Consider the following 27,500-nt stretch of genomic DNA (forward strand, 5'->3'; position numbering starts at 1 on the left):
TTATATGTTTTATTATCAAATAGGCAATATCCTCCACCATCGTTTGGCTTTTTCCAAAAGTTCTGCCAGGTAGGCCATTTGTTATTGAGATAATTCCAGTTTTGAGAGGCCACTCCATACAGGGGTGTTATCAAGCCTCCTTTACGAAGAGAGGTACATATCCAGCATTCCTTAGCTTTCGTAGCATTAACAATTATTTGCAATGTTTGAAGACAGGTATTGTTTACCCATGTTTCAGTTTCTAATATCTCTACAACAGTTACAATTAAGATCAGAATAACTTTACACAAATGTCCCTGATCCTTTTTGACAGTCCATTGTGTCTCCGGAGATTTCTTTACGATCTAAAGAACCGTAGTTTCATGGGTCCTGTCGGGGTAACGGCCCATGATTTCTCAGGAGCCTTCTTAATCCGAGAATAGTGAATCCAGGCTGGTTGTTCTCTTATCTTGATGGCGGTGAAGGTCGTCAGCAGCACCTGATAGGGTCCTTACCACTTTTCTTCCAAATGTTTCCCTGAAAAAGTCTTTATATACACATAGTCACCAGATTTAAAGGAATGGAATGGTTGATCCAACCCTCTGGCCCTTGTTCCTAATATTTATTTATAACTTTTAATTATCCCTGGAGGGCCTTCACATATTCACACAAATATCCCTCTCCCAACTGTCTTAGATCTTCTCCAGCAAATTGTAACTGGTATAGTCTCCCGTATATTTCGAAAGGGTTTAAATTTTCCTTTGTTCTTGGCTTAGTTCGAATTCTTAATAATGCTAAAGGGAGAGATTGTGGCCAAGTTAGATTTGTTTCTTGCCCTGTTTTTGCTATTTGTTGTTTAATTAAACGGTTCGTTTTTTCCACTTGCCCACTTGCTTGAGGCCTATAAGGAGTATGTAATTGCCAATCTATTCCCAATACCGTTCTCACTTGTTGTATTATTTTGGCACAAAAGTGTGAGCCTCTATCAGAAGAGATTGTTGCTGGTACCCCAAAGCGGGGGATAATCTCATTCAACAATCCCTTCATTACCTCTCTTGCTTTATTTGTTTGACAAGGGAAAGTTTCTGGCCAACCTGAAAATGTATCAGTCATAACTAATAAATATCGGTACCCCCCTTTTCTTGGGAGTTCGGAAAAATCAACTTGCCACTGTTGTCCTGGATAATTTCCTCTACTAATGTTCCCTAGTTTTATTCTATTTGCTACATTGGGATTATTACATAAACATACTTCACATTGCTGAGTCTCCTGCTTTATTACAGTAAAAAAGTTTCGCCCTATCAATTTCTGATTTAGACTTTTATATAAAGTATCAGCTCCCCAATGAGTCTTATTAATAATAGGGCTGTGGTCCATATTAAATTGGATGGTACCACTATATGACCATCTGTCAAATAAGCCCACATTTTTCCTAGTCCCTAGTTCACCAGAACTCCTTGATGGTTCTTCAGCATAGGGCAATCTTGCTTCCAGTGCCCACTTTCCCTACAATATGCACAGTGATCCGATCCCATAGGAGAGGGATTCACTCTTTCACTTCTGCCTGACATTCCTCCTCTGTCTTTGCCTCTCTCTTCTACCAGTTTAGCACGACCCAGCTCTTCTTCTCTTACCTTCTGTACACGTTCCCTGTTCCTTTTTTAGCAACTTTTCTACATCATGATTATCTAGTAACAATCAACTCGAACCTTTATCTAGTCCTATTAGATAATCCTGATAAGTGTTTCTCAACGAACTTTCAAACATCTAAATTTCCCCATCAAAGATTCACCTTTATTCTCCTCAGACCCCCACCCACGCAGCCTGCCCTAAAGGGGCCGTTACCGGTCCTGTTGTACTGCAAATGCTGCAGCAATTGGGGTAACATTTTCAGGTCCTTCTGCTCAATTGTCAGCAATAGCAACCCCCTCCTCCTCACCATCAGAAGGATTGGAGCAGGAGATGCTCTTCCTGCTCTGCAGGTTACACAAGCCTGCCTCTGCAACAGCACTTCTGTTTTAACTCTTTCTTACCCTGAATGCAAATCTGCTACTTGTTGCTTTAAGTCTGTGTTCTTACCTATGGTGCCTTTGCAGGCAAACCGAAAACATCCTGCCATGCGCCCAGCATGACTCGGCCGCACCTGAGAGCAGGTATGGGGGTTTGTACAAACTCACCCCAATACTTTAACACTTGCACAGGGTCTTTGATTCTCCACCCCTCCACCACCCCCCACCCCCCCCTTCTTCAGGTCTTACATACATTAGTACAAGTTTTTATCTTACAACGTGTTTCATTCTGGTTGCTCCACAGAAGGAACCACAATCTGAGCTCTCTATTTTTTTTTTCTTACACAAAAATTTCAACAAGAACATCTTTCTAGTTTAGCTCTCAATTTTTCCCTATCCTTTCTAGAGCCATAATCTAAAATCAGGTGGTGTTAATCCCACACTCCTGTCAAACAAACATATCTGCACACATTACTTCATACCATTTTTCCTCTCGCCTCAAGAATACCATTTCCTGTAATAAAACATTATAATTCAGTGTCCCATTTAAGGGCCATTTCTCTCCCTCCCCTAACTTATACAGGGGCCACTACTGATTGCAGTACTTAATCAAAGTCCTCTTGATATAGAGAAATAGTGTGAAATGGGGACAATGGACATTGATCGTGATTGTATATGTCTGCTCAAGGAATGTGGGTATGGCGACTGGTCATGGGTGTGGTGTATGGTCACATAGTCACACAGCTTTGAGGAGACACCTACCCTTCTTCCTCTGACAAAGGGGCTATTTATAAAAAGGATGAGAAAAGGATGAGAGACATTCCAATGTTTTCTAGAGGAAGGGAGTGCTAAGTCTCCTTGCTGGAGAAGATCAGATGGTCACAAGGACATGAATCACCTACAAACCTGCAAGACCACTACATTCCAGTCAAAGGACTGATAAGCTAATTAAACATACGAAGGGAGAGTAAGCAGGTTTAGGTAACGAATATGTATAGGCGTTAATTGAATATTAATTTGTTTTATTGTATAAATGTGAGATGGTTGGTCACTTCGGGCATGCACGCTTGTGGAGGAGCGATCCCCCGTGCATCTGCGCACAATAAACATACCTACTTTATAACTTTCGAGTTCTGGAGTCTAATTCCGTACGTCATTTTGGCGAGCCAGGCAGGAGGATTTCTGCTCGGCTGAGGGACCAGCTGAGGGACCAGCTGCGGAGCGGACGCTCCTAGGCGCGCCCCGGGAGATTTCCTCGGAGGAGCCTCCTCTTCTCAGCTGTTCACCCGGGAGCAGAAGAGAAACCCCTGGATCCACGGATAAAACGGTATGTGTAGAAACGGGGCGGCTGGTGAGACGCACGGAGACGTCCAGCGCGCAGCGTAGTCCCCAGGAGGAAAGGTACCTTGGGAGGGGGTTTGCTGACCAAGGGGTGGCCGCTAGCGATCTTGAGGGCAGATCGAGCAAACCCGAGGTTACTGCCATTCCTAAAAGCCCAGAGGCCTCGTGACGGAAAGCGGGGGGCGGGACGGAATAAGGTGGAATCTCACAGTAACAAGAGGGACGTCATAGCAAAAGTAAAAGGGAAACTTTTGCGTAGGAAAAAAAAAAAAAAAAAAAAAAAAAGATGGAAAAGAAAAAAGGGGGAAGCTAAAAACTTCCTTTAGGTTGTCTTAAGAATTGGGGAATTCCTAGAATGTAACAACTGAAATAGCGCTCTGTGTCTTGTTTGTTCTATGTGTTGTCTTGTTACATGTTCAAAACTTGGAGTTATGAAATGTATGTTTGTAAGAAACTATGGACTAGGGTATTGTTTATTAAGATTTATGTTAAGCCCAATGTAAAGATTAGGCAACAAAAGATAAGATAACCGCCAGGTGTCCAGGATGCTGCTTGTGAAAGATAAGATAACCGCCAGGTGTCCAGGATGCCGCTTGTGCATATGAATGAAGGGTCAACACCTCCACTACTTCATGAACACGAAAGTAAAAAAAGTATAAAAAGGGACTGTTTGAACTGCTCAGTACGGCAGTTGGCGAAGCGCAGACTCCCCTGCCGTCCAGCGCTGTCTTTGCTCGTATTCTACTTGCTGTAATTAATAAAAATTTTAATTGGATTATGATCTATTGTGGTCTCAATTTATATCAATTCTGGTGCCGTGACTCGGATAAGGAACGGTGGGCTTTGGTCCTCCGGGGAGGCGCCCCGTGACATTTCGCGGCCCCGCGACCAACAGCTTGCTCCAACCTTACCGACGAACCTAAATTCTAGAATAATGAGCAAAGGAGAAACCGGTAAAATCCCATAAAATTCTGTGCATGGGAGTCCGGACGAAGACGCAGGACGCGTAAGTATATTGCGAATTTGTTCGCAGGTTTGCCGTTCGGGCGGGATTGGGTTTCCTGGAATATAACGAGTGAGAGGTTCGATATACTGAACCAAGCGAGTGCGGACTGTTAAGTACTGCGTTTCCCATCTCCCGCGAGGGACTGGGCCAGGAACAAGGGGAGCGAGTGAGTGTATGTTTGTGGATATACCAGAAGATGGGGGCGAAGGGCAGCAAGCCTTCGACTCCCATGGGAAGGGTACCCATTGTACCTAAGAATACCCCTCTGGCATATATCTTAGACAATTGGAGATATTTCCCTGGAACTCTAGGGAAAGATAAGCAGAAGATGATAGAATATTGTACTAAGATATGGGGAGGGAAGAAGATTTCTAAAAATGTCTTTTGGCCAGTCTATGGGTCAGAAGAAGATTGGGTAAGACAGCAATTAAACCTCTGGGTTAATAATAAAAACCCCCTTAACCCGGAGGAGAGTCGATATGCGGAAGTGTGGCTAGAAAAGACCGGGAGCTAGACTTTACCCACTGAATGAAATAAAAACTAAACAAAAGAAAAAGCAGGAAGAGTTAGACGAAACCCTTCTAACCCCCCCTCCTTACATTCCTCCTCCTGCTCCCGCAGAGGTCCCCAGAGCGTCCACTCCCCCACCAGAGTCGGAACAAGGGTCTCCCCCTCTTCCTAGACGCGTAACTAGAAGTCAAAAAGGGGCAGCTCAGATATACCCCCTAAGGGAAATACCCATGGGGGGACCTCAACCTGTGATCGGATATATTTCCGTACCCCTAAACTCGGCTGAACTACGAGATTTTAAAAGAACCGAGTTGGGAAACTTAATTGAGGACCCACTCGGAGTGGCAGAAAGATTAAATCAATTTTTGGGACCAAACCTTTATACTTGGGATGAGATGCAATCTATCCTTGGTCAATTATTTACTACCGAGGAAAGAGATATGACTAGACGAGCAGGAATGAGACTGTGGGATGCTCAGCATGCCTAGGGACCCCAAGCAGATATTAAATGGCCACTTCAAAAACCTAATTGGGATAATCAGGATCCAGTGCATAGAACTCATATGCAGGACCTGAGAACTATAGTAATTCAGGGGATTAGGGAAGCAGTACCCCGTGGCCAGAATATCAATAAAGCATTTAATGAAATGCAAAAGAAAGATGAAAGCCCTACTGAGTGGCTGGAACGACTGAGGAAAGCCCTTCAGCTGTACTCTGGGGTAAATCCAGACGACCCTTTAAGGCAAGCGCTCCTCAAAACTCAGTTTGTGGCAAAATCATGGGAAGATATCAGAAAGAAGATTGAAAAGTTAGAAGACTGGCAGAATAGAGGGTTGGATGAATTATTGAGGGAAGCTCAGAAAGTCTACGTAAGGCGGGAAGAAGAGAGCAGCAAGCGACAAGTAAAAATGATGGTAGCAGCGGTCAGAGAGAATCACAAAGGGCGGACTGGTGAACACAGATCTGCTGAAAAGAAACAAGGGAACGTAGTAGTAAAGAAGGAACAGGGATGTTGTTTTTACTGTGGAAAGAAGGGACATATAAAGAAGAATTGCAGAGAAAGGATCAGGGATGAGGAAATATTGAAAACGGAATAGGAGAGTCAGGGGCTCTATATCTTAGGGGACTGGAGTCATCATGAGCCCTTGATAAAATTAAAAATAGGTCCCCATAAACAAGAGTTCACCTTTTTAGTAGACACTGGGGCTGAAAAATCGACTATTAAGCAAATACCTGAGGGATGTAAAGTTTCCCCTAAAAAAGTACAAGTAATTGGGGCAAAAGGAGAACCCTTTAAAGTAAGCAAAATCAAAAATGTGGTATTCGAAACTGAAAATAAATTTGGAATGGGTGAACTCTTGCTCGTCCCTGAAGCAGAATTTAATCTGTTAGGACGAGATTTAATTGTTGAATTGCAATTAGAAATTAAAGTAAAAAATCAAGAACTAACGGTGTCTGCTTATCCTTTGACCGTGGATGATCAAAAAGAAATTAACCCCGATGTCTGGTACTCTCCGGACACAATTAGTAGACTGGAAATCCCACCGATTAAAATCCAAATTTCCGAACCCCACATACCTGTGAGGGTAAGGCACCAAGATAACCCTGAATGACAGAGACTTTATTTTATTATTTTGCCACATTACCTTTTGGTATAAAGTGTGTATTGTTGTTTATATTTGTTATAATTATTTCTTTTTTTATCTATTATATATGGAAGAGTAAGAAGTGTAATTGCTAAGCTCATGCAGCCACACAATATTGAATATAGAAAATATGCTGATGTGAATGATATATGCATTTTGGATATACGAATTAGGTGTAATAATTTGAACTGCAATTGTTATCCATTTGCTTGTTTCAGGTGTAAGGTATGCCAGGATAAATGGTGGACACACTGTGAATTCGGATACCCTCCGACAGGAGTTTGCACACAGTGTTGGAAAAATCCAAAGAACTCTCACTGAGTGGAGACTAAAACAATTAGAGTCTAAACAAGAAATTATTCGGGAATCCCAAGAGTGGTGGGAAATTTTTGCTAAAGTAATAAACCCTCAATATTATTGTTACCACTCCACCGAACCAGTCCCCTTTGTAGCTGAAATTTTAGTTATAAAGTGCAGGAGGGAAGTACTAACCGTGTCTTGCTTGGCCCCATTAATTAAAGCTGCTAAGTGGGAAGCCTATGTAAACAGGCAGAAAGCCCGAAACAGCTATTCTCCTGAAGAATTCCCTTGCTGCCGAGAAGATGGTACACCCCGTGGCTCGAAGCAACCGAGTCGACGGGCGAGGCAGAGGAGAAACAAACCGTGGAGAAAAGAGCCAGAAAAATGGGATGCAAAAGCAGCCATGGCCGAACTTCCCCAGGACTGGTAAGAATATACTTAAATTGGCAAAATTAACAAACACCCTTTTTCCTGGTATGCCATTAATTGTGCTATTGATAATAACCCAAGCAAAAGGGGGAAACCCACATGAACCATTTAAGTGGGAACTAATATCTTGGGAAGGAACGAAAACAATAGCCACTTTTAGCAACCCAGGGCCACCTGAATTCGTAGTGAAACTTTGTGATTTAGTACCAATACCTTGTGAAAAAGGACCTCCATTTTATTTATGCCCGGCCTCTGGACAGCCTTACTGTAATTATCCCGGACACTATTATTGTGGTTATTGGGGATGTGAGACAATAGCCTCGGGCTGGACAGTAAAGGCTCCTGATAAATATATAAAAGCAACCTGGACTCCTAACGGATGTGTACCTGAACAAACGGGTGTAGATCTTACAGGTCTGCTTGACGTGGATTATGTAGCTCCACGTAACAAGAAAGTCTGTACCCACATCAAATTTCAAGTATTGCATCCCCTAGAAGACGAGTGGTTAGTAGGACGAACATGGGGAATATGTGTCTATGCAGGAATTCCTAAAGATTGGGGAGGGCACTTTCTCATAAGAAAAATTAAAATACCATACGATTCACTCCCTGTTGGGCCGAATAAAGTATTGAATTCACCCACTTTCCCTAAGAAAAAGATTGTCCCCACAAGTGTTACAACCACTCGTCCAAACTCCCTATCAGTAACAGATAGAACAACTAATGACACGGTGACTGAGTCCTCTTTAGTTAAGGATTCAGGAGTGTCAGAATCTAAAGACCCCTTATGGGATTTAATGCAAGCCTCTTATCGTACCCTTAATGAAAGCAAACCAAATTTAACTAAGGAATGCTGGTTATGTTACAATGTTAGACCACCATATTTTGAGGCAATCGGAATACCAGATAGGATTCAATGGTCTAGTGGTTCAAACCCACAAGAATGCCCATGGGATGACCAGAAGAACCATACGCAAGGAATTACTATTCAATTGGTAACAGGTCAAGGAAAATGTATAGATACAGTGCCCGAACAATATCAGCCCTTGTGTAATCAAACAATCACTAAAGCTAACATAAAGAAACACAAGAATCAAAATGACAAATGGGCTATCCCGACACCAGGAGCTAAATGGGTTTGTTCAGACATCGGAGTAACGCCTTGCCTATCCCTAAACGTGTTTAATCAATCTCAGTTTTGCGTACAGGTGATTATTGTTCCTCGTCTGATCTATCACACCTCTGAGGAGGTGTTACGCCACTTTGAAGGAGACCTGAATAGGCAAAAACGAGAGCCAATTACAGTGGTAACCCTAGCTACACTGCTGATAGCGGGCGGAGTTGGAGCAGGTACAGGCATAGCCTCCCTAGTAAAAGGTCAGGAATTACAAAGTTTGCAGATGGCTGTAGATGAGGATTTAGCAAAAATAGAACAATCTATCCAAAATTTAGCCACTTCAGTAAAGTCTCTATCAGAAGTAGTGCTGCAAAATAGAAGAGGATTAGATCTATTGTTCTTAAAGGAAGGAGGGTTATGTGTAGCTCTCAATGAAGAATGTTGTTCTTTTGCTGATCATACGGGAGTAGTCCTGGATGCCATGTCTGAACTCCGGAAAAGGTTAGATCAACGTAAGAAAGATCGTGAGGCGGGCAGGTCATGGTATGAAAACTGGTTTCATATCTCACCTTGGCTAACCACTTTGTTGTCTGCTTTAGCAGGACCACTTATTATGTTGATTCTGGGACTTATATTTGGGCCTTGTATATTACGCTACACTTTATTAGAGAACGGTTTGACATAGCTAAATTGCTTATTTTAACTACGAGGTCTAGGGCAAAATATAAGAGTGTATCTATTAATGAGGATGAAGATTGTTGCGAATGCGTTATGCCACGTGAGAACTATGCCTATTGTAATTGTGAGGTATTACCTTGTGAGTGTTATGATAAATGTTGGGATTGTGGAAAAAGGTTTGTTCACAGTGCCGAGAATGAAAGCAGCGTCTAATAAACAATAATAGGATAAAAAGAAAAAGGGGGGATTGTAAGAAACTATGGACTAGGGTATTGTTTATTAAGATTTATGTTAAGCCCAATGTAAAGATTAGGCAACAAAAGATAAGATAACCGCCAGGTGTCCAGGATGCCGCTTGTGAAAGATAAGATAACCGCCAGGTGTCCAGGATGCCGCTTGTGCATATGAATGAAGGGTCAACACCTCCACTACTTCATGAACAGGAAAGTAAAAAAAGTATAAAAAGGGACTGTTTGAACTGCTCAGTACGGCAGTTGGCGAAGCGCAGTCTCCCCTGCCGTCCAGCGCTGTCTTTGCTCGTATTCTACTTGCTGTAATTAATAAAAATTTTAATTGGATTATGATCTATTGTGGTCTCAATTTATAACATGTTGAAAAATAATAATATTCTGGTAATTCTAGGCAAATAGCGGAAAACTTAACACTCTGCTTAAGACCAGGAAAAATTTGGTTTTTTGTTTGTTGTTTGTTTTTTGGCAATTGTTCATTGAAATGCATACTTTGTGAACTGTCAGTGTTCCTAAAAGTTGTACATAAGTGCACGGTACCGTATAACATATTGCTTGTGTGACTGAGGGTTGCCCGGAGAGTGTGAATGGTGTGATTGAGATGCATATTTTGATTTTCCGTGTATAGATTAATTATTTTGACTGAGTGTGAGTGCAAGAGTGCTTGAGACACACGTTTGAGTGCAAAACGAGTAAGGAGCTCTATCCGCATTTCCGACCTTGGGTGGCTAAGGCGGCCGGAGAAAAACAAAGTAATTAAAATTGCGAAATAGGAAATGGAAGGAGTAAGCCCTGTGAAAAATCGCCCTTAGGTTGTATATTAAAACATTGGAGGGATATCGTAGGACAGGGTGGTACCGAAAATAGAAGGAAATTGATTAAATATTGTAATCAGTGGTGGCCTTTGTATAAATTGGAGAGTGATGCGAAATGGCCTCAGGAGGGAATAACGTTAGATTATAACACTCTCCTGCAATTAATGTTGTTTCTGAGAATAGAAGGAAAATGGGATGAAGTATCATATGCAGACATGTTCTTCGTCCTCCAGGACAAACCCAAGTGGCAAAAGGACTGTGGAATAGTATCCCCTCAGGATCCTATGGTACTAGCACTAGAAAGAGTGCGGGATTAACATCACCTGATCTTTGATGATGGCTCTAGAAAAGGATAGAAAAAAAACACCTGAGACCTAAACTAGAAAGATGTTCTTGTTGAAATTTTTGTGTTAAAAAGCTCAGGTTGCGGTTCCTTCTGTGGAGCAACCAGAATGAAACACGTTGTAAGATAAAAACTTGTACTAATGTATGTAAAACCTGAGGGGGTGGAGGGTGGAGCATCAAAGACCTTGTGAAAGTGTTAAAGTATTGGGGTGAGTTTGTACAAACCCCCGTACCCCCTCGAAGGTGCGACTGAATCATGCTGGGATGCATGGCAGGGTGTTTGCTATTTGCCTGCGAAGGCATGATATGTAAGAACACAGACTTAAACAACAAGTAGCAGATTTGCATTCAGGGTGAGAAAGAGTTAAAACAGAAGTGCTGTTGCAGAGGCAGGCTTGTGTAACCTGCAGAGCAGGAAGAGCATCTCCTGCCCCGAACCCTTCTGCTGGTAAAGGGGGAGGGGGTTGCTGTTGCTGACAATTGAGCAGAAGGACCTGACAATGTCACCCCAGTTGCTGCAGCATTTGCAGTACAACAGGACCGGTAACGGCCCCTCTAGGGCAGGCAGTGGGTCTGAGGAGAATAAAGGTGAATCTTTGATGGGAAATTTAGATGTTTGAAAGTTGGTTATGAAAGATTTCTCAGGATGATCTAATAGGACTAGATAAAGGTTCGAGTTACTAGGTAAGCATGATTAAACTTCAGTAAAAAAAATAAATTGTTACAGTTGTGGGAGCTGCTGGCCACCAGGAAAACATCCTGAAACCTTTAAAGTACAAACTAAGAAAACAAATAAGAATGCCAAATTCACCAAAATCTTTGTTGGGATGAGATTTATTAGAACATCTAGACGTTTAAAGAAGGGGAAATGAAACTAAAAGTTAAAAATGATCAAGTAATTGAAATATTGAGCTTATCTTTAATTTAACAGAAAAGAGGAAAAGAGGACCTCCCTGAAGTAAAAGAAATTTTTAACCAGGTGTATCTGAAAATAAATTCCAGGAAAGGTGAAAAATGCTTTACCTGTTACAGTAAAAATGATAAGGGGGAGGCTTGCCCAGTTCAGATAAAAACAATATCCCTTGGTCAGCAAGGCTGTGGGGATATTGGCAGAAAAACTGAAATAAAATACACTCTCTAGTAGTTCTACTAATGTAAATCTGTGTGTTTTTCCATGACAGTGACTTGTTATGGGATGTGCAGATGAAACTCTGCATTGACAACGAAGTACAAGGAATAAGGTTGGTCAGGTGCCTCCTACCATAGTCAAGGGCAAGACTGGGTTGGCCTCTGTGTTTGCCACCAAGAAGAATCTTGAGCTCCGCTGTTGGCTGCAACCCAGTAGGCGTTGAGTGGTGGGGACATATGCCATGCCAGACCTTGATGTGAGGAATGGCCCCCTCTGTTATAAGAGGGTCATCCAAAAAGGAAGAACATAAGATGGCCCATTGAGGCACTGATTTGGAAATTGGAAACCACCTGGCCGACCATGAGGCCAGACAAGTAACAGAGGAGGTAGGAAATGAGGAATTATCCTTAATACCAGATGATAAAATCCAAACTGTAAGTACAGATCAGGAGACAAACTATTCTAAAGAAAACTTAAAGGTAATTCAGGACATGAATGATAAAATAAAAATAAATAAGTGGACTTATTTAAGGGATGGTCGTATAGTGGTACCATCCAATTTAATATGGACCACAGCCCTATTATTAAAAAAACGCATTGGGGAGCTGATACTTTATATAAAAGACTAATTCAGAAATTGATAGGGTGAAACTTGTATACTGTAATAAAACAGGTGACTCAGCAATGTGAAATGTGTTTATGCAATAATTCCAATACAGCAAATAAAATAAAACTAGCGAACATTAGTAGAGGAAATTATCCAGGACAACAGTGGCAAGCTGATTTTCCGAACTCCCAAGAAAAGGGGGGTACCAATATTTATTAGTTATGTCTGATATGTTTTCAGGTTGGCCTAAACCTTTCCTTGTTGAACAAATAAAGCAAGAGAGGTAACGAAGGGATTATTAAATGAAATTATCCCCCGCTTTGGGCTTCCGGCAACAATCTCTTCCAATAGAGACTCACACTTTTGTGCCAAAATAGTACAACAAGTGAGTACAGTATTGGGAATAGATTGGCAATTACATACTCCTTATTACTTCAATGTTCTGTTTGGTGCTGTCGAAGAATGATCAGGAAGCATAATGATCAGAGAGCATAATGATAGTTTTTAGAACAGGGGATTGAATAATGAGCTACGTACAATGAGTGATGAATGGTATACTACTTTTTTAGAAAATGATGTGCTTATATATAATTATCCAAAGTTGGGAGGTGTTCAAGGACCCTTGTTGTCAACATGATGAATACACCAAGACCCTTAGTGTCAGCACCACGGATGTACTAGACACAAGGTCCTTGGATTCGTTATCTTTATAAAGGCCATCTGGTCCTAAGCTTCTGTTGTGTATATAACGCTACCTAAACAAGGAATTTGAGTCATGCTCATTAGTCTATCGAGGAACAGAGTCTGCGCAGAAACAAGAAGGTAAAAAAGGTTCACTGGAGGAAGACTCCTGATCTTCATCCTGAAGACCCCCAGACGACCACTCCTCAAGGACACTGCACAGGAATGAAATATGTAAATGAATTCCCGGAACTGTAATGAATATGTAAATGATTTCCCGACGGAAACCATAATTGGTGGGATACTCTCTTTGGCTGGTCACCTTCTGCAACAGGAATTCTTAACACTATGGTACACCCCATTGTGATCTTATTGATCAGTTCAGGAATTTCCTTAATACTAACCATTATGTTATATTTGTGGGTTTGGAGAATGTTTAAAAGGGTAACGCTTATGTATGATGCTTTATATCATTTGGGAAGACTGCTTAAGTAAAAGAATTTACTTAGTTTGATAGAAAAGGGGGGATTGATATGGAGAAATAGTGTGAAATGGGGACAATGGACACCGACTGTGATTGTATATGTCTGCTCAAGGAATGTGGGTATGGTGATTAGTCATGGGTGCGGTGTCTGGTCACATAGGCACACAGCTTTGAGGAGACGCCTGCAGTTTTGAGGAGACACCTACCCTTCTTCCTCTAACAAAGGGGCTATTTATAAAAAGGATGAGAAAAGGATGAGAGATATTCCAATGCTGTCTAGAGGGAGGGAGTGCTAAGTCTCCTTGCTGGAGAAGATCGGATGGTCACAAGAACATGAATCACCTACAAACCTTTCAAGACCACCACATTCCAGGGAAAGGACTGATAAGCTAATTAACATACGAAGGGAGAGTAAGCGGGTTTAGGTAACAAATATGTATAGGTGTTAATTGAATATTCATTTGTTTTATTGTATAAATGTGAGATGGTTTGTCACTTTGGGCATGCACGCTTGTGGTGGAGCGATCCCCCGTGCATCTGCGCGCAATAAACATACCTACTTTATAACTTTCGAGTTATAGAGTCTAATTCCGTACGTCATCAGCACAGTACTATTTGGTGACTGGTAACCTTGACTCTAGGCTCCTTAACCCCTCTCTCCAAATAAAAGCACTTTGTTATTAGACAATCCATTGCTGTATCAAAATGTTAGGCTATATGTGACACTGAACAGGTCTGGTATATTAAAAAAAAATCCAAACATGACTGTATTCATTTACAAATGGGCTTTGGCATGAAGAAAAGCAATAGTTGCTACCAGTTTCAAATGCTGCAGTGAATGCTCATCTACCGTGTCTGCAATTGTCAGTGAATAACAGTTGGTTCTGGGTGCAGAAGAGACTTCAGTCTAAGCAGGAGTAAGTCCAGTTTCCTAGCTGTCTGTTGACTGTTGTGCCATACACTTGTTTTTCATCTATTATTACATGTGTGCTTTAGCAGCGTGTTGGGTTAAAGGGGATGGAGTAATTCAGCAGAAAATACACACCCCACCACCCCACCCCAAAATGACGTGCGGAATTAGACTCTATAACTCGAAAGTTATAAAGTAGGTATGTTTATTGCGTGCATATGCACGGGGGATCGCTCCTCCACAAGCGTGCATGCCCAAAGTGACGAACCATCTCACATTTATACAATAAAACAAATGAATATTCAATTAACACCTATACATATTCGTTACCTAAACCCGCTTACTCTCGCTTCATATGTTTAATTAGCTTATCTGTCCTTTGCCTGGAATGTGGTGGTCTTGCAGGTTTGTAGGTGATTCATGTCCTTGTGACCATCTGATCTTCTCCAGCAAGGAGACTTAGCACTCCCTTCCTCTAGATAACATTGGAATGTCTCTCATCCTTTTCTCATCCTTTTTATAAATAGCCCCTTTGTTAGAGGAAGAAGGGTAGGTGTCTCCTCAAAGCTGTGTGACTATGTGACCATACACCACACCCATGACCAGTCACCATACCCACATTCCTTGAGCAGACATATACAATCACGATCGATGTCCATTGTCCCCATTTCACACTATTTCTCCATATCACCACCACCTTCCAACTGTCCTCACCGAGGGTCGAGATTAGGTGCGATTAGGTGCGGCTGGGTTTAAATTTCTGAGTGATGTCCAATTTACCACTATCAGCCCAGTCACATTTAATATGTATATTAAACTACCACGGTTCTGGATACACTAATAGCAGTCTGCACCACCAGTCCAGTTGTGCTCATGAACTGGCACAGCCACACTCTAGGGTATGGTCACGTTCAATGAGAAAATGCGTAGACCAGCTACTTAACAGTGCAGTTTTATTTGTGCAACAGATATACAGGTTTTTGGATTGCCGGTGATAGTGACTGCCTGCAAAAGGCATGTGCAAATAAATAAAGTATAAAATGCGTGGAAAAGTTACAAACAATACAGCCTGGCTACAAATACTAAAAAGTAACTCTCTAGAGATATTTCTAAGTATCCTGAAGAAGCACTTAGTTTAAGTCTCACCCAAAGCATCCCAAGGGGGGGAGAAGAAAGGCTCAGCCTGTCGGCCGATCCCAGGAGTCAGTCTCGGTGGTGTCTTTCCCACTTTTCCCCTCGTTCATTCACTTTTTATACTTCTCTTTACTCTTAGGTGGAGCTTGAGTGACTCTAGTCATACATTCCTTTATTATCATTGTTGCAAAGTTCTCTCGCTTTCATTTAAAGATACAGTTAATTTTAAATTTACTATGCATGCTCCCCAAGCAGGGGATTCATCCTTTTAAGGGGGGCCATTTGAGGAGGAGGTCGCGATCTCCCACTACCACAATTATTTTACCCTAGTATCCTTGAGTCTTATCTCTTCAGCAGTTTGTTTTCTTTTAGCAGTTAGCACGTCCTCCTCAGAAGACTGCTAATTTACATTCTTGTTGAGCTCATCTACATCTGTACTAACTGTCCCTTCTTGAAGTGCTGAGAGGGCTGAGTTCCCGACCTTCTCTTGCAGATAATGAGGCTCCTGCTTGAATCTTCACCACAGTTGTTGGCCCAGCAACGGACATCTTCTCATATATTTTACAGCCACTATGCTGTAATGGCTGTATGGTACCATCACGTTCCCCAATCCTGCAGGGAGTACAGAAGAGCCTGGCCACAGTGTCCACTCCGCTCCATCCTCCACTGCTCCTCTAAGACAGCAGGTTGTGTGTTTTAGGGAACTGTGGTGATGTAGATTCTGTGCATGCCAACCATCCTAAAGGTGATAGCTGTATTTTACCCTAAAAAGCTTTCTGTAATACTACGCTTCTATTAGGACCCAATTTTTCTCTAATTTCCCCCCCTCAAGGTGATTTTCCCACACACCATGCTGTGCATCTGCAATAACAGGCTGAACACAACAGTGCTAAGTGAGGCACAACCAAACCTACACTGGGCAGTGTATGTCCAGAGGCCAGCCCTGCACTTCTGTATACTGCAAACCTTGCTATAGCCCGTAGCTACAACACTCTGCCCAACCCTCAATATCAGGTCACCTAAAAAAGGAAAGTGCAGAAAAGTTAACAGGGAGACAGGCTTCTCCTCTCAGAATTCCCCAAGCCTCCTATATCCTTTATTCCAAGAAGGGTAACAGAACTGCAGTACTTTTGTAAAAAAATACAGTACATTCTGGTGCCAGTACTGCAAAAAATTCAAGTGATATTTCCACTACAAATTTCATTTCTAAGTAGAATGAATCAATCTATTACAGTATATAAAGCAAAAGTGTCCAATCCTTTGCAAGATCTTTAGCCATAATAGAAAGAGAGATTATCTTAAAACGCATTTACATTTATAATCTTGCTAGACTATTTTCTCTAGGAGTTCTTTTATTGCATTTGTAATATTACAAGTTTTGACTGTTTTACCTCCAAAAAGTAATATCAGATCTAAAGGGTGCATCTTGTCTCTTATGCTTTACATCAGGAGGGAAGGAGATCTGGGAACTGAGGCAGAGTGCTCTTTCTTAACAATCTCACTGGAGTACACCACTTTGATTCATGTGAAACAGAACCAATTATAGAACTTGCCTAATATAAAATCATGATTGCAACACAACCTGCTTCACATTCATTTTCTACTGTAACACCTTTGTTCTGAGGCTATAATAAGACATGGATACTTAATCACTAATAGCAGCATTTTTGCAGAGCCAGTCACCACAGCAGTAGAACAGCAATGCAGTCTAATAAGCAGGCAGTCCTGAAATCCTTGTTCAAGTTGAGACAGTAACCACAGAAAAGAAAAAAACCACACCCAAAACCAAACCAAAACCATACTGTAATAAGGAGTAGAAAAGAAGCGATTGGAATATTGAAAGAATCTTTTTACAGTACCTCCCCCAGAGAAAATAAATTTTGAAGAGAGCTGAAACAACGCCATTTTGTACACAAATTCCATTTTGTTTAAACAAGTAGGCTATATACTACAGTTTCTCTTATTTATCTGACATAAATATAATGACATGTAAACTCAATCAAAACTCATTACTGGTAATTAAATTAAGATAAATAAGGAAGGACTTCTTCTTAATCAGTGCAGTTAAGCTCTGAGCACAAAATAGTGTTTGGACAATGAAACCTGTATTGGTTTAACTCTGTTTAGGAGACAGATGCACTGAAATGCTGAACTATATAGACTGTTTAAGAAGAGGGCGCCTTGGAAATCACTAAGGAACAGATAGGATATTACAGAAATCAGACCAGGAAGAGTGCAAGCAGGAAATGCTAAAGTACATTAAAAAACAACCCCCAAAAACAAAACATTCCCCCACCTCCCAAAACAAAAAAACCCACACAAAACCAACCACACACACACACAAACACCCACCAACTGCAATCAGAATGACTTAGAAGCTAAACAGATATCACAAAATATTTACAGTAATCTGTGGGAAGAATAGGTTCCCTACTAGGTATCAAGCATACAACCAGAAGGTCCATTCATTGGCTCCATATTGGGTAGGATCACTAAAGACCAGAAACAAAGTCAATCCCGCAGTCCATAAAAATAGAAATTAAATGGAAACAGGACCAAGCTAAAGTAGTTTTGCTCTTCATTAGAAAAACAAGACATAAATTACCAATATCATTTAATTCTCTTTAAAGTCAGAAGTCAGCAAGTGATTCCCAGTGCTGCTGCTGCTAATGTTTTAGGAAGAAACCAAACAAGCTTTTTAAAGTCAAATCCCTTTAAGAGTGACTTACTATATTTACAATCCCCAGAAATCACGATGCATATCATTGTGATACACACGGCTACACAACAAGCCTGTTCTGCTATATATAAAGACACTCAGCTACAGTCATTATTTAGAGGTACAAAGTAGATGTTTTACTACCTAATCCTTATTAGGAAACAATTGACAAAAGATTTAAACATTGCCAGAACACTTGCATTACTGTTCAACATCATGATTGTACATTTGCACCTTTGCTTTTAAGAATGCCATTGAAACTTCACTTGATATTTACAGTATATAACACTTGGCTAAAACCACATAGAAATATAGAAGTATACCTTACTGAACATAGTAGTGGTAAATACACCTGTATCTCTGCAGTTTGTTATTGAGAAAAACACCAACTTTTTTGAATGGAGAAGTGACGAGCGAGGGGAAGCAAGCAGCCGACTCAATGTGAGTGATAAAGCAAGCTTTGATTTATTACAGCGCGATTATGTCTTATATACAGTTCCAGTTAATTATGCCTACAAATCATCTGCTGATTGGCTAAGCTCTAAAGGGTTACACTTTCATACGTCCTCCTATTTGCGGTTTCTGCGGATAGCTAACTACATATATTTTTTTTTTCCTCTCTTGTCTACGCGAATTCCTCAAAGTTATTTACAACATTAGGCACAAGGTCAGCATGACCTTATCTCTCTTCCCTTATTGCAGGCCTGGTAATTTTCCATTTCTAGCAAGTCTGGTAATTTCTCGCTGCGGCCTAGCTTGGTTCACTCCAGACTTATGTCAAAAGCTGTATCACACAGTCCTTCTATGGAACCGTGGCCGTTCTCTTTCATCCATTCTGCAACAGAGAAGGCAAGTAGGTGTGGAATCTTCTGGGATATGGATCTAATATAGTTTTAGACAAAGTAAAGCATTGAAAAGTCAATTTTGTAATTTGATTGAGTGCAATAACAATGGTATAAGTAACCTAAGTGTCCAGTGTCTGCTTGTTTCATTTGATCTTTGCAATAGGCAACTGTAGAATAAAAAAAAGATAGAATAAAATTTTGGAACAGGTTTTGCCAATATTGCAACCTGATGTCCTTGTCTGAGCCCAACACTTAGTAGAAAAAGGATTAGGTAACTAGAGACCTCCTGAGGTCCTTTCCAACTTAAATTATCCCACTAGCCTATAACTTTGCAAGTGCATCTAGGCATTAGTAAGAGGTGACCACATCTCTGAAGTTGTTTGTAAGTAAACTCAAAACAGGAAATTATTTCACTGTCAATTTATTGCTACAATACCAAAAAAACCCCCACACTAACTGATTAGCAAGCAATGCAGAAAAAGAGTGGCTATCTTATTAGGAATTGTAGCTACAACAATTTATTACAATGCTGTTCTACCAGCAGAAAACAGACTGTATTTACATTTGTAGCATATCACAGTTAACAGGACTGGTATTCCCCAAGAGCTTACTGCACACTGAAATTAGGTCATTTTACCTTTAGCAAGCAGCAAGACACTAATACAGGGTATTCTAACACCAAGAGGTTCAGATTCAAGAAGATACCAGTTAGCACCTCTCAAGGAATCTATTCAAGATCTTAAATTAGTTCTAGTTCAGTCTAAGTGAAATATTCAGATCAATAAGAAAAGGAAAATAGACCACAGAAAAATAAGTTATACATGAAAGAAAGGTGCTTTTATTTGGAAATCATAGTTTGGATCCTATATGAGCATATTGCAGTATACGACTTGTTAAACAACCTAGTTTGTCTAATTAAAAGGCCAAATGCATAGGTCTAGGTTGTTATATACATATTGCATATAGTTTTATTTCAGTTAATGGAAAACTAAGAAATCCACTATTTGAGAATAGTTTTCATACTGTAACAAATGCATGGGTGTGATTTTAATGTCAGTGTTCCAATAATTACTGCTCAGTAGTTGTGCAACTTTACTTTGTATGAGTTTACAGTTGCCAAGTCATGAAATGCTGTAAAACAAAACAACCAAACAAACCAGTAACAGAAAATACTAAACATACCCAACTAATGATTTTGGCACAACTCTGTGGCAGAACACACAGGCTCTGTAAAGACAAACTTGCAGGAGAGCCTCACTAGTGACAACTACAGTAATGACTTTAATGAGCTGTAAAGTATATTAAATTCATAACACAGTTGTAGTTACTTTAATGCCACAGTACATTTCAAGCAATGTATGTGTTCATGAGTGTACTGGGCTTGCACAGCAAGGTTGTGGTAGCAGGGGTGGCTACTGTGAGAAGATGCCAAAAGCTTCCCCTATGTCTGACAAAGCCAGCTGGCTCCACCAGGGATCTGCTGCTGGCCAAAGCAGAGCCAATCGGTGACAGTGGTAGCACTTCTGTGATAACATATTTAAGAAGGGGGAAAACTTGCTGTGCAACAGCAACTGCAGCCAGAGAGAAGAGTGAGAACACACAAGAAAAATAACTCTGCAGACACCAAGGTCAGGGAAGGAGGTGCTGCAGGCACCAGAGCAGAGATTCTCTTGCAGCCCATTGTGAAGATCATGGTGAGGCAGGCTGTCCCCCTGCAGCCCATGGAGGTCCATGGTGGAGCAGATATCCACCTGCAGCCCATGGAGGACCCCATGCTGAAGTAGTCTCCTGGAAAGACCTGCAGACCTGTGGAAAGATGAGCCCATACTGGAGCATGTTTGCTGGCAGGACTTGTGACACCATGGGGGACCCACGCTGGAGCAGTCCCTTCCTGAAGGACTGCATCCTGGGGGAAGGACTCACATTGGAGAAGTTTACCGAGGACTGTCTCCCATGGGAGGGACCCCACACTGGAGCAGGGGAAGAGTCTGAGGAGTCCTGCCCCTGAGGAGGAAGTTGGTCCTCTGGTTCAGCTGCACTGTCTGTCACAGGGGTTGGAGTAGCTGCAGTGCCTCTCGTTTTGCCATCAGATTCAGAGACCTTCTCTTCCCCTTGAGGATACTGAATAGTGTTGAACAGGGCTCGGTAGGCATGGGCTAGGCCCCAGCATGCTGCAGTGATTTTTGCTTCTCTGGAATTGGCAGGGTGACAGCCTACTTTTCCCAAATATTTTACTAGTTTTTCCAGCTTCTGCACTTGTTTAGGGGTGAAATTCCAAAACACTGGAGGTGCACACTGTCCTAAGTACTTGCCCATGCTATCCCACACCCCCTGCCTCTCATAACTATCCAACTTCAGGACAGATCTCTGGGTGGCATTCTTAAATAGTTGTTTAACCTTAAACAAGACCTGGAACACATTCAGCATTCCTAGAAGTAGGATCGTGCTGGTTTCAACATCCCAAGGATATTCAAAATTTTCAAAACTGTCAAACGCTACTGTAATTAACCTGGCCGGGAAGGGGAAGATGTGGGAGGATGTCTCCTCCATAGGTTGGCTCTCCGAGGAGAAAAGGCAAAAGGTATAATTGTTAATAGTTCCCATTAGAGGGCTCCCAAAGTACAGAGATGACAGCAATGCTGAGTACACAGACCAGATTAATTTCACAACCAGCAAGTCTATCATATCAGAAGCCAGCACTATAGTACAACACAATCATAACTTTAGCCTAGGCCCCAAGGACAGTAAACGGCACCACAGGGAACACATACTGCAAGTCAAGTACACAATGCAATCCCATGGTCATGGGCAGCAACTCTGAGAGCAAAGAAACCAACATTGTGGCCAGTATTTATCAAAGCAATGCAATGAGTACTTATAACAATTTCCTTCAAACACACTCTAGTCAGATCTGTCATTATGTCAACCCTTTGTGCCCCACATTGGGTGCCAAAAAGGACTGACATGGTTTAACCCTAGCTGGCAACTAAGTGCCACTCGCTCACTCCCCCCCTCCCCTGGCAGGACAGGGAGGAGAATTGGGAAAGAGGTAGAAGTCAAGGGTTGAGGTAAGAACAATTTAATAGTTGGAATAAATCAAATATTATGATAAGAGGAACAATAACTATAATAAAGAGGAGAGAGGAATAAAATCCAAAGGGAAGGGAGAAAAAACCCTCAAGTGATGCACAACAATTCCTCACCATCAACTGACCCAGCTAGTCCCCTAGCAGTGATCAGTAGGGCCCAACCAACACCCCCCAGTTTATATACCGAGCATGTCATTCTATTCTATGGAATATCTCTTTAGCTCATTCAGGTCAGCTGTCCTGGCAGTGTCCCATCCCAATTTCTTGTGCCCCTCTAGCTCTCTGGCTGGCAAAGCCCAAGAAACTGGAGTCCTTGACTTAGTATAAATATTACCTAGCAACAACCAAAAACATCAGTGTGTTATCATCATTACTCTCACACCAAATCCAAAACACAGCATTGTATCAGCTACTGAAAAGAAAGTTAACCACCAGGACAATTACCTTAATCCAATTTGTTTCACTAACAATCCTATAGCGAATATTGAATTTCAGTTTCATCACAGCTGCTGAAATCTGGTTCTCCCAGGAAAGCTTCAGAACAGTAGGCAGTATTCCAGAGTTGACTGATAAGTTGTATGGAGACAGAGGTTTAACTATAAAATAAGTTAGAGTCAACTCTGCAAATTTATTAATTTATCATGCCTCCAGCTGTTGATACACTGTACTGTAACACTATCATTAAGACCTCTCAAACTACTTCATGTCAGTTTCTAAAACAGATTACTTAACAATAACTTGCTACCTGAATGGTGATCAAATCTCTCACCTTCCCTACCTTTGTCCAGCACAGTTGAAGGTCTAGTCAACAATATTTTGGCAGTGTAAATTTTTATACTGAAGAAACATTAATATGCCAAGTCAGCAATATGCACAGAAGCCACAGTTGTACATACTATCAAAGTTTAAGAGGCATATAGTTACCAATCTCAATGGGATCAAAAACAACGGGATCAGATTCAGCCTTCCTGAGAGCATTTGCTGCTTCTACCCAGGCTTCCAGATTAACAAAGAACTGAACATCAGAAATGGTACAAGAATTATTTACATCTTTTGGTATGCAGTCAGGAAAGTTGTCTCTTGGCCTGAATTAAAAAAAAAAAACCCAAGAAAAAGGAGAAGCACAGTAAAAAGCATTAAGTTTGGTTTCCTTTAAAGAATCATTTTAAGTAGATCAGAGTGATCAATCAGTTTACAGTTCATGTTTCCCCCTCTTCCCTTATCTTTGTAAGCAGGGGTGAGCAGGAAGAAAAGGCAAAGAAATTAGAATAGATTGTTCAGCCATAAATACAAGGTTGCATTACAATAGAAACTAGAATCAAATGTCTTGTCATATATTTTGAAAGTATAACCCAAAGTATTGCAATACATAAAACCCCAACTTAGCTTAAAAAAATAAAGATCAAGAATTGTTACATTTAATCATAAGCAATATGTCTAGTAACTATAAGCATACTCATGCATTAGAAGGAGATAGCCAGTTTTATCTGCATACCCTTCAAGAGTACAGTGTTAAAACTATTACACATCATTATTTTTGTTCACCATCTTCTGCTGCACTAGCAGCAGACAGTACTAGTATCATCAGGAGATTTCCATATCATTATCCATACTTTTACTACACTCATTACCAAAACACTTCAGAGAAACAGGGAAGACTGAAAGCTGCAGGCAGCTATTCCTTTTTCCAAAGAGGAGCAGGAATTCTGTCCACTCCATTTTAAACTACAGGAGACCATTTGAAGAGTTTGAAAAAATAGTTAATTTACTTTTTATAAAGACTTTTGCTGAAGCTTTCATGTTAGGATTAATCATGAGCAAACCATTCTGAATTCTTAGGGACAAATAGAGAATACCTCTACAAAATCCAGTCGCTATATGTTGGTTTCTTCACTTGTTTAGAATATGATTGTCACCACAAAAAACATAATATACATGATTTGGGCCCAGTCACCTAATGATTATGCATACTGTGCTCAAGCCACACTGATCACATTTGAAGAATGGAAAAATAGGACATAGCTGTTACTCCAAAAAAATGTGCAAAGTTTAAAGTCTAACTTAAGTTACTTTAAAGGTGAATTTCTTTAACTCTTCCCTTCCCCCAAAAATAGACAACAATGACTCAAAAAACTGAATTTAAGTTAATAATTTGTCCAAAGTATCAAGGAATTCCAAGGAAGTTTTGTTTAGCCTACAAAGCATTCTTCAACAGTATTTAGATATTCTATCAAGAGCTACTTACCATCTGTATTTCAGCCTAAATTGAGTGTCCAGGAACACATGCCTTCCAGGGTTCCAGGTACAAGTCATAGGATATGCAAGTTTTGACACCTGATGCACAATGCAACTTAAGTTCTTGGGCTTCTCTGGGGGCACTGTACAGAAAAAGTTAGCAATAATTAACCTATATACACCTTTCAATCCAGTAATAATCATGCTAAGTGTCCCATTAGAGTGATTTCAGTGAACATCAGAAGTATTTAGTCATACAAATTTCTAAACAAGGGGGTAAGAAGTACTAGAGACCATCCAGCAATAGAAGTCACAAAGCTTAAACAGCTGCTCTAAGAAACAGTAGGCAGTATAAGGAACAAGCACCTGACAGTAAAAAACCACACAGAAGATTTCTCATTGAGGCAGAAAGAGATATCAACTTTCTCATCTAAATCTATTTTAATTCACACAGGAAAAAAATGCTAGCAAGCAGTATAGCTGCATTGGCATATACTGGCTTTGCCAATAACCTGAGCTCTAACCCCCCACCCCCCAGCTAAGGAAGAGGGGTGCTTTACTTACAAACACCTACAGGAAAGATAAAGGATCTTTATCAGTGTACTTTAGTAGCACATAAGAACATTTTTCAGAGCACAGCTGAATTATTATTATTTTTTTTCTTCTTGAATTCAAGTCATAGCATACAAAGATAACACTACTTTTATTTCTAGCTTTTTAGGAAATTGCTATTTACAAGAGTGTAGTGTACTTGAATTTTATTTCTTTTCAAGCAGAAAATGCTATTTTAAATAGAACTAACTATAAGCATGTTCATAAGGTTTGTTACTGAATAGCTGTATTACCAAAGCTGATGTTCTCATTCTCTACAGAATTTTTCTTAAATTGATGGAATGAAGACATAGTAGCTTTAATACAAATGCATATCAAGATTCATATGTGAATTACAACTGCAGAATATTATCTGTACTGTCATTCATTTTATCATCTTAGGATATTGTATCTGTCCTCACCTTTCCTTGTATTTTGTCTGTCCCATCTTTTCTAGTAATAAGTTTACTCCCCAGAAATTGAAGAAATTGTTTTTTCTGTGAAAGCATTTTTAACTCATGCTAAAACCACATTAAATTATGAACTCAAGACTGCCTTTTGTATACAGACCATGTAACAATTGCAATACCTTTTTGACAACACTAGGAGGTAACATAATGCATCAGCCATTCACACTCAGGAATAAGACACATGAACACTTATCCATCATTTTATAAACTGTCCACCAACTAATTAAGCAGTAGTATATGAAGTTATTTCTATTTCTGAGGACCTTGGTCTTGTCTCAAAGTGCACTTGGTCAGAACTATGCAAGTGCTATTGTGCTTAAATAAGGAAGGTTTATAACTAAGTATTTTCTTCCACATAAGAGTAAAGCAATCCAAATAGTGTGTTCCATCCTTAAGGCAGTTCAGGACTGATTTGGTTGTACAGATTGATTAAATATTTCTCAGTCCATTAATGAAGAAAGCATTAAGCAGGACACGACCTTATTGTATTTCCTTGAACACTGAAACAGCAGCAAGTAGTAAGAAGTTAATTTGTTTCCTAGGACCTATGCCAGTTAAATTCACACCATCTTTCTGAAATTTAAATCTTCCTGCTTCAACATTTTTCTATTTATGAAATCCTCTAGAGTATTTTTTTAAAAACCTTATTCTGTGCATATTTACCAGCTTTGATGGCATATGATTGGACAGTGGTTTTATACAGTTATGTAGGAGTTGATGAAATAGAAGTCTCTCATGTACACTTTCCATTGTTCACATTCTCTTGCCTGTTTCTCAGAAGCAATTTTCTTAGGATCAGAATAAAAGACAAGAAAAACAGTACTTACAGCCTAATGTAACTGTAATTCCATAAATGTTCTGCTCAATCTGTCCATCTGCTAAAATACTGCAGGTCAGAGGAGTAGCAAGTAAAGAAGTGTAATTAAATGTCACAATGGAAACCATTCTGTTTATTTCATGATACTGTTCTTTAGGTACCACTCTATTTTTAATTTTCTAGATAACCTGATTAGCATATATATTGCCAAAGTCAAAACAGCTCTCATTCAAAATGCATAATGCTGTGAAATTGGAACCAAGGGCCAATACAGGAGACTCTGGGATGATATGACCACATGACTGTACAAGTCCACCTGAAACTAAAAAAACCAAAAGAATGGCATCAAATTAAAAAAACCCAACAAACTACAGAGCATTCCATAATCAATATTGCTGATACAACAATACTGTAACATTAAAAATATTACAACATGTGTCTAAGCAGGAAATTAATTAGTTACTTGACAGTTACAAAACTGAAATGCATTGATGGACCACCAAGCATAGATTTAAGGGGCAAAACCAGTGTAGTGTTCCCTAGACTTTGCAAAAGTATTTTACCAAGCAAAAAAAGCTCAATTAATAAACAAGAGCCTTTAGAGAAGAGAGTCAAGGACTGAATGTTTAGTTTGTTTTGAAGGAGATGGGTAATATACTTGAGGCTACTCTTACAGTTAAGTAACTAATTTTCTGTTGAGAAAGTTAGGAAAAAAAATGGGATAAGCATGCACCTTTATTGTGACTAGTTTTAGAAGAGTTATGTGCAAACAGTTAAATAACTGAATCATTACAAAAGCTTCAATACATATACTATAGGAATATCTGCAAATTATAGTGAAAAATATATATATATAGTGAACTGCACATTTGATGAGTACTCTTTTTACAAAGGAACTTCAATAGAATAAAACTGTCACTATTGCTACACAGACACATGAATAGAAAAGTGTCAAGTTTTAAAGATGAAAGGTCAGCTGACTGAAATACTGCCTTGAATCAGCCACCATACTACTTATGGATAACTGGCTAGCTGAAAAAGTTCACATAGACATAGTCCAGCTGGCTGGACAAAAATGCACATCGCTCTCAGCTTATCTGAAGTAAAGCAAAAATACACTGTCTTTGGCTGTCCTTGTTACACAATAACAGGAAGATCGCGGTGGGAAAAGAATGTTGCAGGTGGGAACAGAAAACTACAGAAGAGAAACTAGGGGCGGGCTTGGTATTTAGGCAACTAACCAATAATGAGCTTAACTTTTGTAATATGTATGAGCTAATTATAAGAAGGCATAAAAGGTGACTGTAAGGTTCAATAAACAAGTCTGCTGATCACTCATATTGAGCGACTGTGTCTTCCCTCCGTC

At 40.2% G+C, this 27,500-nt stretch overlaps 1 protein-coding gene across 1 annotated transcript; it reads left to right on the forward strand.

Annotated features, from left to right (window-relative positions):
* The first annotated feature begins 5,311 nt into the window (after positions 1–5,311).
* LOC129734478 (uncharacterized) lies at positions 5,312–6,079 on the forward strand. The gene has a single exon (XM_055698038.1). The coding sequence runs from the start codon at positions 5,409–5,411 to the stop codon at positions 5,940–5,942; it is 534 nt and encodes a 177-aa protein (XP_055554013.1). The 5' UTR covers positions 5,312–5,408; the 3' UTR covers positions 5,943–6,079.
* Positions 6,080–27,500: the final 21,421 nt, after the last annotated feature.

The sequence above is a fragment of the Falco cherrug genome, chromosome W (genome assembly GCF_023634085.1).
Source record: "Falco cherrug isolate bFalChe1 chromosome W, bFalChe1.pri, whole genome shotgun sequence".
Taxonomy (NCBI): Eukaryota; Metazoa; Chordata; class Aves; order Falconiformes; family Falconidae; genus Falco; species Falco cherrug.